At 38.8% G+C, this 19,217-nt stretch overlaps 1 protein-coding gene across 1 annotated transcript in view; it reads left to right on the forward strand.

Moving 5' to 3' along the window:
* Positions 1-14,214, forward strand: part of CREBL2 (cAMP responsive element binding protein like 2) — a 30,173-nt gene extending 15,959 nt beyond the window's left edge. Inside the window, exons 2-4 of the mRNA XM_036866231.1 lie at positions 9,584-9,781; positions 10,964-11,108; positions 13,901-14,214. Coding sequence (XP_036722126.1) covers positions 9,584-9,781; positions 10,964-11,108; positions 13,901-13,905 — 348 coding nt within the window. The 3' untranslated portion in view covers positions 13,906-14,214. The remainder of the gene's footprint in view (positions 1-9,583; positions 9,782-10,963; positions 11,109-13,900) is intronic.
* Positions 14,215-19,217: the final 5,003 nt, after the last annotated feature.

Below are 19,217 nucleotides of genomic sequence, written 5' to 3' on the forward strand. Positions count from 1 at the left end.
TGGCGTTTGTGTTGGTGTGTAAAAATCAGTACTTTCATTTAGCCACATTAATGTGCTTCCTCACAGAATAAGAGAGAGCAAGGGGACAATGTGGTTATCACTGAGTTTGTGAAAATTCTAAGAAACATTGGTAAGACTAATTTTTGGCTCAGACATATTTAAGGAATTTGTGGGGTTGATTTCAGTTTTAGTTTCTGGTTCCTCATTTCTTTTCTTTTTTCTTTTTTTTTAAATACAGCATGTATTTCTTTTTTTTTTAATTAATTAATTAATTTATTTTGGCTGCGCTGAGTCTTAGTTGCGGCATGCAGGATCTTTAGTTGTGTGATGCGAACTCTTAGTTGCGGCATGCATGTGGGATCTAGTCCCCTGACCAGGGATCGAACCTGGGCCTCCTGCATTGGGAGTGTGGAGTCTTAGCCACTGGACTACCAGGGAAGTCCCCTGGTTCCTCATTTCTTATTAACTTCCCTTATCCGTTCCCCAATCTTTATGGCTCATGAAATATGTAAAGTTCAGTTGTTCAGGTAACTAGTATACTAACCTATATTTGTATAATACGCTTTTTTTTTCTAACAAAGTGCTCTCATACATTATTTTACTTAAGATTTATAATAATCCTGTGATGTGTTGCACTTTCTTGAAAACTGGCACACTAATCAGATTTTAGCTGACACCAAAAGCCAATAATTCAGGCTATTACTGAGGAAAAATTAAGCTAGAGAAGTGGTGGTTATGTGGTCTTAAATATAATTTTACAGATGACATAAAATGCAGGAGCCCTGGATTCATTTACTGTGCCTTTCTAATTTAAAAAAAGGAATAAAATAGTTCCAGTTTAAATATTTTGCTACCATGAAAGCTAAACAAAGGGTTATACCTTTTGTTTGATTTTTATGACTATGCTAGGTTTGTGTAAAAAATCAGTGAAGTGGGCTTCCCTGGTGGCGCAGTGGTTGGGAATCTGCCTGCCAATGCAGGGGACATGGGTTCGAGCCCTGGTCTGGGAGGATCCCACATGCCGCGGAGCAACTGGGCCCGTGAGCCGCAATTACTGAGCCTCCGCATCTGGAGCCTGTGCTCCGCAACAAGAGAGGCCGCGATAGTGAGACGCCCGCGCACCGCGATGAAGAGTGGCCCCTGCTGGCCGCAACTGGAGAAAGCCCCTGCACAGAAACGAAGACCCAACACAGCCATATAAATAAATAAAAAGGGCTTCCCTGGTGGCGCAGTGGTTGAGAATCCGCCCGCCAATGCAGGGGACACGGGTTCGTGCCCCGGTCCGGGAAGATCCCACATGCCGCGGAGCAACTAGGCCCGTGAGCCACAACTACTGAGCCTGCGCGTCTGGAGCCTGTGCTCCGCAACGGGAGAGGCCGCAACGGGAGAGGCCGCAACGGGAGAGGCCGCAACGGGAGAGGCCGCGACAGTGAGAGGCCCGCGCACCGCGATGAAGAGTGGCCCCCGCTCGCCGCAACTGCAGAAAGCCCTCGCACAGAAACGAAGACCCAACACAGCCAAAAATAAATAAATAAATAAATTTATAAAACAAATAAATAAATAAATAAATAAATAAATTTAAAAAAATAAATAAATTAAAAAAAAAAAACAAAACTTGCTTCCTTTTTAAAAAAAAAAAAAATCAGTGAAGTCTGTGCAGTACACTGTGTCCTCTTGCTGGCTTCTCAAAGGCAGCTATTCCTGAATTCCATTCCTGAATTAATTAAAAACAGCAATATATAAGGTATTGGATTATAGTGAGTGGTATGTTCCTGATGACTCATTTTACTACATAAAGAATAGGTGTGATTACCTTTTATTTCACTATAGACATGAGTTTAGGCTATAAATATATTGCTTTTTAAAGACTGTATCAATAGCAAATACACTTTGTTTTAATCTAGGGTGATTTCAAAATACTTTATTAAAATTGTGCAGTTGATACAATATAGGCATAATTTAAAATTTAGCCCATAGTAATATTTGGATCAACTAGTTATCCTTCCAGTGCTAATCATATATTTGATTTTGAAAAAACATTTCCTGAGGTATATATTATTATATTGGAATCAAAACGTGATGATACAGAATAGGAAAGCTTTGAAAGACCAGTTTTTGAAAAGTTAAAACTAATTTGGGAGTAGTACTGAAGCAGCTAGCTTTTAAGATGGTGGTGGAAAGGATTTTCTTCCTGAGACTCAGAGTATTCAGTCTCATTTCAGAGCCCCCCCTATAAAATGCTAGGTGCAGCGGTTAGCCATCTTGTTATGACACAGTTTCTGGTAAATGTAGCTGATTAACATTTGAAGTTTGGTTTTCCTGACCTAACCATGATACCAAGTAAAGATCTGATCTTTGTAGGGTACTGGGCATTGTTGGTTTATGGTATTAATAGTGATTCCAAACACACAAACAAATTAGAGTTTTTATATCCACATGGAGATTGATCCTTTTAGTTTTGTTACCTGGTAAGACTTCTACATTTATTCCAATGATTTGCCAGTGTTTGAGTTTTGCATCTTCTCTTTTAGAATTGCCTTTAAAGCCTCAACAATATTCCTTTCAGTATACTAAAGTAGTGACATTTTTATTCTCTGAGGGTAATTTTCAGAAAGACCTAGACATCATTTGGAACCTCGTCAGGTAAACAAAGTGGACCATCAGATTGGGAATTTAAAGAATAACGTATCATTCGAAAGTAATACGGCAAAGTAATATTGTGTTGTGGCTTGTAAGAAACTGGCTCCAAAAGCAGCTTCCAAGAAAGCTTATTCATTGGAATAAATTTACCCCTTTCAAAGTGACTCCTTTAAAGGAAATTCATTTGATGTATAAGTTCAGTTTCATGTATTTTAAAATTCGTCATCTTTATCTCATAGTTACATCTTATATAAGAACTTGGGGAGGTTCCAAAGCTAAACAGTGAAGAAGATTAAATTACTCTGGCAGTCACCAAAAAACTGTGCCTATGCAGGTAAATGAATAACAGGGATATTGAGAAGATGTCTCTGACACCAGTGGGAGCAGGTAGAAATCTCCTGAGACAGTCTAGGGTTATAATTATAGACTTCTAAAGGCAGGAGACAATTATCCTGAAGATTTCAGGGACTTCTGTGTGTTCCTTTGGGCTCAACAAATTTGAAGAGGGAATTGATAGCCAAATTGTTTAGGATTCTTATTTATTTATTTATACACATAATTTTATATACAAATTTTATGTTTTTCTAATTGTAAATATTTAAAAATCATAAAAAAATACAGATGAGAAAAAAGCTCTTTATAATCACACCTATCAGAAATCCTCACTGACCTTTTTTTTTTAATAGATCTTTCTTGGAGTATAATTGCTTCCCAATACCTTGCTAGTTTCTGTTGCACAACAAAGCGAATCAGCTATATGCATACATATGTCCCCATATCCCCTCCCTCTCACCCTCCCTATCCCACCCCTCTAGGTGGTCACAAAGCACCGAGCTGATCTCCCTGTGCTATGCAGCTGCTTCCCACTAGCTAGCTATTTTACCTTTGGTAGTGTATATGTCGATGCTGCTCTCACTTCGCCCTCCCACCCCATGTCCTCAAGTCCATTCTCTGTGTCTACCTCTTTATTCCTGCCCTGCAACTAGCTTCATCAGTCCCCCTCTTTTTTTTTTTTTTTTTTTAGATTCCATATATGTGTTAGCGTACGGTATTTGTTTTTCTCTTTCTGACTTACTTCACTCTGTATGACAGACTCTAGGTCCATCCACCTCACTACAGATAACTCAGTTTCATTTCTTTTTCTGGCTGAGTAATATTTCATTGTATATATGTGCCACATCTTCTTCATCCATTCATCTGTTGATGGACATCTGGGTTGGTTCCATGTCTTGGCTATTGTAAATAGTGCTGCAGTGAAATTGTGGTGCATGTCTGTTTTTGAATTATGGTTTTCTCAGAGTATATGCCCAGGGGTGGAATTGCTTGGTCGTATGGTAGTTCTATTTTTAGTTTTTTAAGGAACCTCCATACTGTTCTCCATAGTGGCTGTATCAATTTACATTCCCACCAACAGTATAGGAGGGTTCCTTTTTCACCACACCCTTTCCAGCATTTATCATTTTTCTAGCTTTTTTGATAATGGCCATTCTGACCGGCGTGAGGTGATACCTCATTGTAGTTTTGATTTGCATTACTCTAATAATTAGTGATGTTGAGCATCTTTTCATGTGCCTCTTGGCCATCTGTCTGTCTTCCTTGGTGAAATGTCTATTTAGATCTTCCTCCATTTTTAACTGGATTGTTTGTTTTTTTGATATTGAGTTCTATGAGCTGTTTGTATATTTTGGAGATTAATCCTTTGTCTGTTGTTTCATTTGCAAATATTTTCTCCCATTCTGAGGGTTGTCTTTCTGTCTTGTTTATGGTTTCCTTTGCTGTGCAAAAGCCTTTAATTAAGTCCCATTTGTTTATTTTTGTTTTTATTTCTGTAACTGTAGGAGGTGGGTCAAAAAAGATCTTGCTGTGGTTTATGTCAAAGAGTGTTTTTCCTATGTTTTCCTCTAAAAGTATTATTATAGTGTCTGGTCTTACATTTAAGTCTTTAATCCATTTGGAGTTTATTTTTGTGTATGGTGTTAGGGAGTGTTCTAATTTCATTCTTTTACACGTAGCTGTCCAGTTTTCCCAGCACCACTTATTGAAGAGGCTGTCTTTTCTCCGTTGTATGTTCTTGACTCCTTTGTTGTAAATTAGGTGCCCATATGTGCGTGGGTTTATCTCTGGGTATTCTATCCTGTACCATTGATCTATATTTCTGTTTTTGTGCCAGTACCATACTGTCTTGATTACTGTAGCTTTGTGGTATGGTTTGAAGTCAGGGAGTCCTCCAACTCCATTTTTCTTTCTCGAGATTGCTTTGGCTATTTGGGGTCTTTTGTGTTTCCATACGAATTCTAAGATTTTTTGTTCTAATTCTGTGAAGAATGCCATTGGTAGTTTGATAGGGATTGCACTGAATCTGTAGATTGCTTTGGGTAGTGTAGTCGTTTTCATAATATTGATTCTTCCAACCCAAGAACATGGTATATTTCTCCATCTGTTTATGTCATCTTTGATTTCTTTCATCAGTGTTTTATAGTTTTCTGAGTACAAATCTTTCGCCTCCTTAAGCAGGTTTATTCCTAGATATATTATTCTTTTGTTGCAGTGGTAAATGGGAGTGTTTCCTTAATTTCTCTTTCTGATTTTTTGTTGCTGGTGTATAGGAATGCCAGAGATTTCTGTGCATTAATTTTGTATCCTGCAACCTTACCAGATTCATTGATTAGTTCTAGTAGTTTTCTGGTGGCATCTTTAGGATTTTCTATGTATAGTATCATCTCATCGGCAAATAGTGACAGTTTTATGTCTTCTTTTCCAATTTGTATTCCTTTTATTTCTTCTTCTCTGATTGCTGTGCTAGGACTTCCAAAATTATGTTGAATAAGAGTGGCAAGAGTGGACATCCTTGTCTTGTTCCTGATCCTAGTGGAAATGCTTTCAGTTTTTCACCATTGAGTGTGATGCTTGCTGTGGGTTTGTCATATATGGCCTTTATTATGTTGAGGTAGGTTCCCTCTATGCCCATTTTCTGGAGAGTTTTTATCATAAATGGGTGTTGAATTTTGTCAAAAGCTTTTTCTGCATCTATTGAGATGATCATATAGTTTTTATTCCTTGATTTGTTAATGTGGTGCATCACATTGATTGATTTGCATCTATGGAAGAATCCTTGCATCCCTGAGATAAATCCCACTTGATCATGGTGTATGATCCTTTTAATGTGCTGTTGGATTCTGTTTGCTAGTATCTTGTTCAGGATTTTTGCATCTATGTTCATCAGTGATATTGGTCTATAATTTTCTTTTTTTGTGGTATCTTTTTCTGGTTTGGCTATCAGGGTGATGGTGGCTTCATAGAATGAATTTGGGAGTGTTTCTCCCTCTGCAATTTTTTGGAAGAGTTTGAGAAGGATCGGTGTTAGCTCTTCTCTAAATATTTGATAGAATTCGCCTGTGAAGCCATCTGGTCCTGGACTTTTGTTTGTTGGAAGATTTTTAATTACAGTTTCAATTTCATTACTTGTGGTAGGTCTGTTTATATTTTCTAATTCTTCCTGGTTCACTCTTGGAAAATTGTACCTTTCCAAGAATTTGTCCATTTCTTCGTGGTTGTCCATTTTATTGGCATATAGTTGTTTGTAGTAGTCTCTTATAATCCTTTGTATTTCTGCAGTGTCAGTTGTGATTTTTCCGTTTTCATTTCTAATTTTATTGATTTACGTCCTCTCCCTTTTTTTCTTGATGAGTCTGGCTAAGGGTTTATCAGTTTTGTTTATCTTCTCAAAGAACCAGCTTTTAGTTTTATTGATCTTTGCTATTGTTTTCTTCATTTCTGTTTCATTTATTTCTGCTCTGATCTTTATGATTTCTTTCCTTCTACTGACTTTGGGTTTTCTTTGTTCTTCTTTCTCTAGTTAAGTGTAGGGTTAGTTTGTTTATTTGAGATTTTTCTTGTTTCTTGAGGTGAGATTGAATTGCTATCAACTTCCCTCTTAGAACTGCTTTTGCTGCATCCCATAGGTTTTGGGTTGACATGTTTTCGTTGTCATTTGTTTCTATGTATTTTTTAATTTCTTCTTTGATTTCTTCAGTGATCTCTTGGTTATTTAGTATCAGTTAGATCTCTCTTGTCTGTGGTGTCATTTAAAGCTTGTGTTTCCATATTATTTTCTGTTTGGATGATCTGTCCATTGGTGTAAGTGGGATTTTAAAGTCCCCTACTATTATTGTGTTACTGTCGATTTCTCCTTTCATGGTTGTTAGCATTTGCCTTATGTATTGCGGTGCTTCTGTGTTGGGTGCATAAACATTTATAATTGTTATATCTTCTTCTTGGATTGATCCTTTGATCATTATGTAGTGTCCCTCCTTATCTCTTGTAACAGTCTTTTTTAAAGTCTATTTTATCTGATACGAGTATTGCTATTCCAGCCTTCTTTTGATTTCATTTGCATGGAGTATCTTTTTCCAACCGTTTACTTTCAGTCTGTATGTGTCCCTAGGTCTGAAGTGAGTCTCTTGTAGACAGCATATATATGGTTCTTGTTTTTGTATCCATTCAGCCAGTCTGTGACTTTTGGTTGGGGCATTTAATCCATTTACATTCAAGGTTATTATTGATATGTATGTTCCTATTACCATTTACTTAATTGTTTTGGGTTTGTTTTTGTGGGTCTTTTTCTTCTCTTGTGTTTCCCGCTTAGAGAAGTTTCTTTAGCATTTGTTGTAAAGCTGGTTTGGTGGTGCTGAATTCTCTTAGCTTTTGCTTGTCTGAAAAGCTTTTGACTTCTTCATCGAATCTGAATGGGTAGAGTAATCTTGCTGGGTAGAGTAATCTTGGTTGTAGATTTTCCTCTTTCATCACTTTAAGTATATCCTGCCACTCCCTTCTGGCCTGCAGAGTTTCTGCTAAAAAATCAGCTGATAACCTTATGGGGATTCCTTTGTATGTTATTTGTTGTTTTTCCCTTGCTGCTTTTAATATTTTTTCTTTGAATTTAATTTTTGTTAGTTCGATTAATTTGTGTCTTGGTATATTTTTCCTAGGGTTTATCCTGTATGGGACTCTCTGTACTTCCTGGACTTGGGCGACCATTTCCTTTCCTGGTTAGGGAAGTTTTCAACTATAATCTCTTCAAATATTTTCTCAGACCCTTTCTTTTTCTCTTCTTCTTCTGGGACCCCTATAATTCGAACGTTGGTGTGTTTAGTGTTATCCCAGAGGTCTCTGAGATTGTCTTCAATTCTTTTTTCTTTATTCTGCTCCTCGGCAGTTATTTCTACCATTTTGTCTTCCAGTTCATTTATTCATTCTTCTGCCTCAGTTATTCTGTTATTGATTCCTTCTAGTGCATTTTTCATTTCAGTTATTGTGTTGTTCATCTGTGTTTGTTCTTTAGTTCTTCTAGATCTTTGTTAAACATTTCTTGTATCTTCTCAATCTGTGCTTCCATTCTATTTCCGAGATTTTGGATCATCTTTACTGTCGTTACTCTGAATTTTTTTTCAGGTAGATTGCCTATTTCCTCTTCATTTATTTGGTCTTGTAGGTTTTTACCTTGCTCCTTCATCTGTGACATATTTTTGTGCCATCTCATTTTTTTTTTTAATGTGTGGGATTGTGTTCTTATCTTACTGGTTGTTTGGCCTGAGGCTTCCAACACTGGAGCTTGTAGGCTATTGGGTAGAGCTGGGTCTTGGTGCTGAGATGAGGAACTCTGTGAGACCTCACTCCAATGAGTATTCCCTGGGGTCTGAGGTTCTCTGTTAGTCCAGTGGTTTGGACTCGGAGCTCCCACTGCAGGAGCTTCCCCCCGACTCTGGGCTCACAAATCAAGATCCCGCAAGCCACGTGGGGTGGCAAGAAAAAAAAAAAGGAGAAAAATAATAAAGTAAAAAATAAAATTAGACTAAGAAACTAACAGATATGTTAGAAAGAATGTAAAAGTAAAAATATAGGTATGTCAGTAACCGGAAGGTATATCAGTACCACAATAGTAAAAGAGAGGAGGAGGGAAAGGGAAAAAAAAGGGGGAAGGGGAGGCCTTGGCTGTGGAGGGCAGGGCCTAAACAAGGGCGAGTTTTGGGTGGTGGGTGGGGCTAATGCTCAGGACCCACAGGGCTGGAAAAGGCCCTGGGCGCTGTTGGGGGTGGGGCTTAGGCTCAAGGAACAGAAGGGGCCCAGGCGTGCCCCCCACCCCAGCCTCAGAGGGCAGGGGACCTCACTTGGGAGCCCAGCAGGCTCCCTGGGCCCGAGTGAGCAGGGCGATGGCCCTCCGCTCCTCTCCTGCTCTTCTTGGAAGAATCCCTCCCACCTGCCTCTCCTGATCCTCCTGGCCTCAGGGGCGCTGATCCTGTCTGGCCTCCACTTCTCCTACCCCCTCGGTTTCCCTACGTCCTACCAGTTCACTTTGGGGTTCCTCCCGTCTCTTTGGGGGTCAGAGTCTTCCCTCACCAGTGGCCGTCAGGCGCCCTAGTTGTGGGGAGATACTAACCCCGCATCTTCCCACACTGCCATCTTGACTCCTCCCTGCCACTGACCTTTTACGATCCTTTCTTCTATGTGTTGTTTTATAAGATTGAGATCATACTGAACTTACAATTTTCAATATTTTTTTTTTACTTATTACTTAAGTCAATAAAAATTCTATGTGAACAAAATATTTAATGGCAATCTTTTAGTTTTTTATTATCTAGCTACATATGGTTCATAAAGTTTACTGTTAAGCTCTGTAAAGTTTATTATTAAAAAAAGTTTATTACTGAAGAAATAATGAAAACTTATATTATGCCTTCTCTCACATTCATGGTATCAAAAGTATCAGAAAAAGAAATTATGAAGCAAAGACTCATAAGGCGTTTGATGGGATTATGCTTTCTTAGTTCCACAGGCTCCATTTATTTGTTATTTGTAAATGTTTTCCTTGCTAATATGCAGCCGCAGCCACTTTCCTAGACCCAGAACTAGGAAAAAAATTAACTGCTTCTCTCTCTTGCTGAAGGTGGTTGGAGGTAAAGTGAAGAAGCCCGGCAAACGTGGTCGAAAGCCAGCCAAAATTGACTTGAAGGCAAAGCTCGAGAGGAGCCGGCAGAGTGCAAGAGAATGCCGAGCCAGAAAAAAACTGAGATATCAGTATTTGGAAGAGTTGGTATCCAGTCGGGAAAGAGCCATTTGTGCCCTCAGAGAGGAACTGGAAATGGTAAGAAAGTCTGTCAATAAACGCATGAAACAATCAACCTAAGCTATATTTAAACATGAAGATACCAGTTTTTAGCTATCCAGTTGACAAACACGGGAAAGCATATTAATCTGTTAGCCAGCACATAGGCAAATAAGCATTTCCATACATTGCTGGTGGGAGTGGAAAGTGACTATTCCTTTAAGGAATTGTTTATGACAGAAAAAAAAATCGAAAATAACCAAAATGTTCAACAGTAGGGGATTGGTTAAATTATACTGCATTCATGTATTGGACTACTTTGCAGCCCATGAAAATCACAGTGCACATGTATATTTACTGATGTAGAAAGACACTTACAAGATATTGCTAAGTGGAAAAAGCAGTATAACAGTATGTAGCAATATGCATAGTGTGATACTATTTGGCCTGGTTTTATTCATTCATTCATTCAGACTTTAGGTAGTAGCTGTAGACATATAAAAGAGAATAGGTAAAAGGGAACAGAAACCCCGTTAGTACTGTGAGCTCAGGGGAGGAGGTGACAGGTTGGAAAAGAGAGAGATAATACTAACATGATCATTACAAAACTGGGACAGGCTACCCCCAGCTTTTTAGAAGGTAAGAAAATTAAGTTGGGTCATGAAGAGAGTCCAAATGTACACTATTCAGTAGACTTTTTTTAATACGTTGAATTTGACTTGTAAATTATTTTTCGCCTTCTGCACTGTAAGCCACTGGAGGACGTAATCTTCGGACTGATTAATCTTTTATCCCCCAAAGTCCACAGTACACACGCTGGTAGAAAGTTAGATGTTTAGTGAATATTTATGAAATAGAGAAAGGAAGTCACAAAATTACTTATTTTAGGAGTAGAAATAATAATGTGACAGTCGGCAAAAAGAGATGAATTCTAATGAGTGGCACTCCATGGGGGGATATTCTTTTAGCCAGAGGGCCCTTTTTAATCTGAGCACTACTCCAGCCCATCACAAGAAGATTCAGCAGTAGTTTTTCACCCTCTTCTGAAGATAGCAGGCCTCATCCATGTCCTGGGTTATAAACAGGAATACAACAGAAGGTGGGATTCCCAGCAGCCAATTTGACCTCTAGTTACGGGAGTTCTTATGTCTAGGATTTCCACCTGTGGTTGCTGACCTCTGACTAGTAAAATTTTATTTAAATATATTTTACGTATTTCAGTACAAGCAGTGGTGCATGGCAATGGACCAAGGGAAAATCCCTTCTGAAATAAAGGCCCTACTCACTGGAGAAGAGCAGAACAAATCTCAGCAGAACTCAAGCAGGCACATGAAAGCTGGGAAGACAGATGCTAACAGCAATTCCTGTGAGTACAGTACATGGGAGAGTTTATCTTTAGAAGAGTGACTTAAAGTAGGCTTTCTGTTGACCACTTTCCTTGCTGTGTCTTCAAATAAAATAAAACGTTGATGTCATTTGTAATACACTAATAAGCAAGTGAACTGGCGTTTGATTCTAAATATTGAAATGCATTACACGTGGGGTCTATAAAGAGCAACTGATAAATTCATGGAAAAATTTTAAAGTAGACTCAGTCAATAAGTGAGAGTGTACCGTTCTAGCTACTTTTTGGCCGCACTGCACGGCTTGTGGGATCTTAGTTCCCCGACCAGGGATTGAACCTGCACCCTCGGCAGTGAAAGCGCCAAGTCCTAACCCCCGGACCGCCAGGGAATTCCCTAGTTACTGTTAATAATAACAATACCTTTTATTTTGATTTTGATTTACAAAGTACTTTCACTTATGTTTATCGTAATTATTTCCTCCAGTAATTGTGTTAAGTATAATTGTACTTTTTATTTTATAGATGAAGAAATAGCACAGGTGCTGCTTGGTAAGGTGCCCAAGGTCACACAGCTATAATGGTAGAACCTGTCCTCACCTAGTTCAGGCTCTGTCTAGTACAGTAGCCCATCACCTGTAAGGATTTTTTTTTTAATTAAGGAGAAATTCACATAACATAAAATTAATCATTTTAAAGTCACAATTCAGAGGCATTTAGTACATTCACAGTGTTGTACAACTACCACCTCCGTCTGGTTAGAAAACATTTTATCACCCCAAAAGAAAACTCCAAATGCATTAGCAGGTTGCTTGCTATTACCCGCTCCCTCCAGCCCCTGTTAACTATGAATCTGCATTCTGTCTCTATGGATTTACCTCCTCTGGATATTTCATATAAATGGAATCACACAGTGTGTGACTTTTTGTGTCTGGCTTCTTTGACCTAGCATAATGTTTTCAAGGTTCATCCACCTTGTAGCATGTATCAGTACTTCATTCCATTTTATGACTGCATAATATTCCATTGTATATGTATACCACAATTTGTTATCCATTTATCCATTGATGGATATTTGTTTCTACCTTTCGCTGTTGCGAACAGCGCTACTATAAACATGCATGTACAAGTATGTATTTGAGTACCTGTTTTCAGTTGTTTTGGGTATATACCTAGAAGTGGAATTGCTGGGTCATATGGTAATTCTATATTTAACTTTTATTTATTTTTTAAAATATTTATTTATTTTTATTTATTTCGGCTGTGCCGGGTCTTAGTTGCGGCATGCTTACTTCTTAGTTGCATCATGTATGTGGAATCTAGTTCCCTGACCAGGGATCAAACCCAGGCCCCCTGCATTGGGAGCACGGAGTCTTACCCACTCGACCACCAGGGAAGTCCCTATATTTAACTTTTAGAGGAACCACAAATTGTTTTCCACAGTGGCTGAAATATTTTACATTACCACCATAGTATATGAAGTTTCCCATTTCTCTGTGTCTTGCCAACACTTTTTATTTTCCATTTTTGAGAACTGTAGCCTTCCTAGAGAAGTGGCATCTGATTGTGGTTTTGATTTACATTTCCCTAATGACTAATGACACTGAGCAACTTCATGTGCTTGTTGGCCATTTGTATGTCTTCTTTGAAAAAACGTCTCTTTATGTCCCTTGCCCGTGTTTTAATTGAGTTGTCTTTCATTATGTTGTTGAATTGTAAGTGTTCTTTATATATTCTGGATTCTAGACCTTTATCAGGTATATGATTACACATATTTCTCCCATTCTGTAGGTTTTTTCACTTTCTTGATAGTGTCCTTTGGTGTACAAAAGACTTTAATTTTGAGGAAGACCATTTTATCTATTTTTAATTTTGTTGTTCACGCTTTGGGTACCATATCTAACAATCCATTGCCAAATCGAAGGTCATGAAGATTTGCCCTATGTTGTCTCCTAAGAGTTTTATGGTTTTAGGCCTATATTTAGATCATTGATCTATGAGTTAATTTTTCTATTATGGTGTGAGGTAGAAGTCCAGCTTAATTCTTTTGCATGTGAATATACAGTTGTCTCAAGCACCATTTGTTGAAGACTGTTATGTTTTAGAATGAAGATGCCATATGTTGATTCTCTTCATCATTGTGATTGCTTTGGGAGCACTTGAAAATAGTTTATAAGGAAATGTTACAAACTTTTATCTTTTTAAAAAATTTTTTATAAAACTGAAGGATTGGCTTTTTATAACTTTTATTAGATGAGGTAACATTTGCCTTAATCTAAATTCAATTAATGAAAAAAAGCCAAATCAGTTCAGTTTTCTTTCAGTCTGTATTTGAAAATAGCCTTCCCTTAGATACTAAATGAAAAAAAAAAATGCATGCATTTTAAAACAGATTAACCAAACTTCATTGACTTTAAAAGCATTCTTGAGACTTCCCTGTGCCTGGTGGTGCAGTGGTTAAGAATCCACCTGCCAGTGCAGGGGACACAGGTTCGAGCCCTGGTCTGGGAAGACCCCACATGCCACGGAGCAACTAAGCCCGTGCGCCACAACTACTGAGCCTGCGCTCTAGAGCCCACAAGCCACAACTACTGAGCCCGTGCACCTAGAGCCCATGCTCCGCAACAAGAGAAGCCACTGTGACGAGAAGCGTGCATACCGCAATGAAGAGTAGCCCCTGCTCGCCGCAACTAGAGAAAGTCCGCGCACAGCGACGAAGACCCAACGCAGCCCAAAATAAATAAATAAATTTATTTATTTTTTAAAATAAAAAAAATAAATAAAAGCATTCTTACATTGGTAACTTTATTTTTCAGGGTGAAGAGCATATAAAATGATGAGTCAGTGATTGAAGCCAATATTCTGATTCTTACGGAGGATGAATAGGCAAGATTGTACTTCTTGGCTCCATTTACTACCTACTGCTCAGTCATCTCTGTAAATTTGCAGTTTCTACCAAAATGTGTGATCATAGATCTCAAAGGATTTTGCTTTAGTTTTCAACACTTGGAAAAATTACAAACATTCAGACCCGTTCTGGTTGGTATTGCCACCCATGGCATTTAACATGTTGCAATGCTTGAAAGCACAGTAGAGAGACTGAGTGAAGATTATATTTTTTGCACCTCAACTCCACATTGCTTTATTGGTTAATTTATATTCTTTCCATGTAATTCATGTAATTGTATGTGTATGTGTGTTTAGGTGTCACTTCCTTTCATGTTTTTGATTGCCCTACAAAGAGAAACCAAATGGGCTGACTACTGATTATAAGTTCTCAGCCTTTATGGACCTAATCTTATTTCTTTATATTTACTTGAGTAATGTTTATTTTCTGCATGAACCATTTCTCCTGTGAGCCATTCCAGCATAAGCTGTGAATATGTATTAACAAATATATACATTTCTATTTTTATAATCCATAATGATATGCCCGTTTTAAATAATGTACACATTAACAAAATCCATCAAGAAAGCCCTTAAGATAGCCTCTATTTAAAACTTTTGTTGCTGTCTTTTCAAACTGTATTTATACAGGTTTGCTAGGGCCTAATCTGTACTTGGAGAATAATTAGTCAAACTTTATTTTTAAATAAGAAGTAACCTGTTAGGCATTTCAGTAGCATATATCGTCTTGACAACCCATACAGTGTGTTTCTATTGTATGTCTATATATGTATATGGGGAGGGCAGGAGTGAATGTTCACACACATTTCGTTGTGTAATCACCTAATTTGGAGAATTTTTCTAAAGAAAATAGGATGAAATTAGCTGCTGAGATGGAGTTTCTGCCTCAAGAGATCTGGAACGAAATGAGGCACACATTGCTGGTGGATCTAATGGCGGTAGCCATAACCAGAACACTTAGTTTCTTCCCTGATTAGAGTTTCCTTATGAATGTATTCTGAGTCAGAGAGAAACACACTGTGGGTGTGCATCCGGTTCAGCCCTGGCCGTGCCTCCACTCTGGAGTGAAGCACTGAAGCCAGAGTCGCTAGGGGGCCTGGCAGGAGGGGCGAAGGCAGAGGAGTTCCCTCCAGTTCCCATCACAGCTACCTTTGCTTTCTTCCTGGCTACCAAATGGAGTGATGGTTGAGGAATCACACTCATAATATGATACACTCAGATCTGGGAATCTTTTGATGTCCCCATTGGGACACTTTAACCCTCTCTCTTCTCTTTCCCATCGTAAATCAGGGAGTTGTGTTCTCTGTTGCTGCTAAATTGTAATCGTCTTTGCTCTAATGAAGCAAACATCTGGCTTCCAAACAATATGTGTTTTGTTACGAAGTAGTTTAAGAGGAGGCATCATAGTCTAGCTGTCTGTGAGGTGGAACGTGAGATGGACCACATAGTTTCAGTACCTCCTCCTTCTCTGAGGCCATGCATTTGAATTAAGTTGCTTCCCCTTAGCCTGAGTTCCTGAAGATCTCTTGTGCTTAGGTCGCAGACTCAGATCTCTAGTCTAGTACTGTGTGACAACTGATATACCACTAGCCAGTCTTTGGGCCTCTCTGTGTTTGGAGGACTGGGGGTTTAAGAGTATTAATGTCTTTTTAGGATCACAAATATAGATAGATTAAAGATTGTTAATATTCAGGCCTTCAGAATTTTTAAGTTTTTAATACAGTGTTCAGATTGTAATGGGTATGTTTTTGCCATCTGGTCTACTCAAATGTATATTTTTATTTTGCAAAACAGCCCAAGACTTACTCTACGTTGCTTTGTTCAGTACCTTTTGAACTCCCCAGAAGAGTTGTTTTCAAAACAAACATTCCAAATGAATGTGGCTCTTCAGTGGAATGTCCCCATTGTGCTTGAAGTGTTTCTTCTCTGGTTGTGATTTTAAATTACAGGCTCATTTGAGCTACTCCCCTTCCCTTCAGTATCTTTACAAGAGCAGTGACTTTGTCCTCAGGTAGCCGATGTGTAATTTGGGGTGAAAGTAAATTACAGTTATTTCAGTTTATTCTAAACCTATCTATTGGTATTTTGGAGTAGATCAAACCGAGGAGAAAAATTCCTGGTCTTAAAAAGGAATGTTCTGATTGCTTGGGTATTGTGCTGGTTGCACGCTTTGGCCACTTGAAGCATGTTAATAAACGTCACTGATTAAAAACAGCTGGAGCATTTCTTGCCCCATTCCAGTTAAGGAGCAGCATGCTGAAATCCTAGCATCTCTCACTCACCTATAAGGACACATACAGGCTGAGAGAACAGAAGCGGGTGGAAGAGTCAGCTCAGTCCCCCTTCATCTGTTTCTGCTGTTCTCCTTGCTCTCTGAGTAGACAGAGTAATATTTCCTTTTTCCTTTCCCAAAGAAAGGAAGGTAAGGGGAAAATAAATTCATGTATTTAGACCAGTCATATTCTGTTGTTAATTTAGCATAGATCCGTTGTATATTAGAGCAACTGAGTATAATATGGAATAAGTTTGACTAGATCAAATTTTAGGATATAGCTGAAGTTCTTAAATTGTTTTCTATTTTATCTAAAATCTTTCTAATGTATCTGAATCAGAATGTTTCATGCTGCAGCAAATTCATATCACTGTTTACCAGCTAACTGACAGTATTTATCAGCATCACCATTTAGCATTTTATTTTATCATCATCTTTGAATTGATAGGCTTGATTTGGGTTGTCCCAAAAAGTATAGGTTTAAACTGGACTTAGTTAAAATAAAGGCAAATAAAATTTAAAAACGTAAATGCGATGTTTCACAAGAAATCAGTTGCAATATTATCAATTACATTTTTAGTTTTAAAAGAGAGGAAAATTACTACTAAATCACATGTTATTTTGGGGCATTGAAGGAATTTTTCTTTCTCTGAAGAGCATTGTACAATTGTATTTTTATGAAAAATAAAATATCTTCACCGGAGCCATTTCAAATTTGTCTGTTTCACAATACTGAAGTATGTCTGTATAAGCATAGTAAAAAGAGTATGAGATTTAGGCAGAACTGGTCTTGAATCCATTTTTTGCGTCACCTTGAATTATGTACTCTCTCGGCTTATTTCCTCGTCTGTAAAAAAGTGGGAGGATAACTTTCCAGAGTAATTGGTAGGCTAAATAGAGTTAAGAGAAACTGCTTCTTAAGTAGTACAGAATTACATTAAGTTTTAAATATTCATGTGTGCCTGGGTTTGACTATTAAGATTTAAATCACTAACGATAAATATATTTAATGGGCTGGAATCTAAATATGTAGTGTTGCAGGCCTCGTGTTTCTGAAGTCTTTTTAGCTATATCATTATGTCTTTCCCTGGAATGGTGTATAGTTGGGGGCTCTTTTTAGCAATAATAGCCTTCTATTAACTAGACTAATTTTAAGAACAGTTAATGTTCCACCTGGCAGTAATCCTATCATCTGTATAAAGCAGATTTTCAGGCTGCTAGGTAACCTGGCTCACTTTTCCCTTATTCCATCCATTTTACTTAATTACACAGTATCATGAATCGAAGCGGGACTGCTGTGTGAGGTTGTGCTGAATGTGCACTGCACAAAGGCACCCAGTTGAGGAGGCCTAGAATCGACCTCACGTTCCTTTCAACAGGCCACGTGAGGAGGAAAGGGTGCCTGCCATTGCTCACCAGGGCACACGTGTGGCGCAGGTCTGCCCGGAGAGGAGCCTTTCTTAATCCCTCTACCTGGAGGGTGCCTTTCATAAAACGTGCAAAACAACAGCGTGCTGCAGCTGGTGTATTGCTGGCCCCAGAGGAAAGCCAATCATGTGCATCTACCCCAACTCCATGCTGAGTGACATCACATTGGTAGCTTTTAATCAGCAGTGATGGGAGTACTGACACCACAGAAATCAGTAAATGCTACAAATCAGGGATTTCCCTCCCCCGCCAGAGAGTTGGTTTCCAGCAGACCACTGTAACGGCCTAGCGTAGGCCAGCATGGCCCTGACCCGAGCAGCGACATTTGAGGCCCCACGTATCTGACTGGAGGACACATGGAGCTGGAAGGACTCTTTGTAAGTCTCTAGGAAGTTTGGAGGTATCCATGTCAAATTGAGATTACTTCACAAGACAGATGGTGGTCGTGACTCAGAAATGGTTATGGGTTGCAGAGAACTACCCAGGTGAACTCTAGAAATGACCGGGAGGCAGATCAGCTGAATTCTTAAAGCAAGCCTTGGGGTCAGAGTGGGTACAACTAACTTACCTATTGCTTTGTGACACAGTGCTCCCAACACTCCTGGGCTGGGGGTTGGGCTGCAGTTGGACAGTCAGCTTTGGCTTACAGGCCATTTTGACTCTGCAGTTAGATAAGTATTTGAGCAGGAAAAATCTCCTGAGATCCCACAGAACCCAAGTCAATCCTGCCATGCCTCAGTGCCCCTTTCCTGGGAGGAAAACAGTGCCTGACAAGCATTTTACAGCCCCGAACCTGGTCAAGTCAGCAGGCTAGAAATGACGACTCCTGTGCCTCCACTAGGTAGCCTTGGATAACCCAGAACCAGCAGGCCAAAAGCCCACACTGAGTTCTGGATTTTACCACTTCAGTGGAATGAACACCATGCTTGCCAATACCACAGGAAAAGAAGGTATAGGGTTAATGACAAAAAGTAAATAATAATGCCCGTCAAACCTCAGGCCCTTGAGGAAATGAATTCCAACAACAACCACGTGATCCTGGAAGCAGATGCTACCTCCACTGAACCTTCAGATGAGACCCTGACCCTAACCCTGTGATTGCAGCCTTGTGAATCAGAGGACACAGTTAAGCTGTATCCAGGTTCCTGCTCACAGAAGTTATGAGATTAAAAAAAATGGGGGTTATTTTAATCTGTCAAATTTGGGGGTAATATACAATAACAGATAACGAATATAATTGTTCCATTTTTTTCATGTGAAATACAGATTTCATGTTTAACTTATAAAAATAAATTAGTTTAAAATATCTTCCAAATAATAACAAACAAAAAAATAACCATACTCCTTTTAGTCAGATCCCATATTCACCAAGCAACTTCCAGATTATACTTCCAGATTCCCAATTATTCCAAAATCAGTAAGAATGTGCCCTGAGTAAGACATCTAAGCATTCTGGTCATTGGAAAGGAATATACCCCCTTGAAAATCAATACACTGGCCTCTGGTTAATATACTTCAGTCTCCTG

This window comes from Balaenoptera musculus, chromosome 10 (assembly GCF_009873245.2).
Source record: "Balaenoptera musculus isolate JJ_BM4_2016_0621 chromosome 10, mBalMus1.pri.v3, whole genome shotgun sequence".
In the NCBI taxonomy this organism is placed as follows: Eukaryota; Metazoa; Chordata; class Mammalia; order Artiodactyla; family Balaenopteridae; genus Balaenoptera; species Balaenoptera musculus.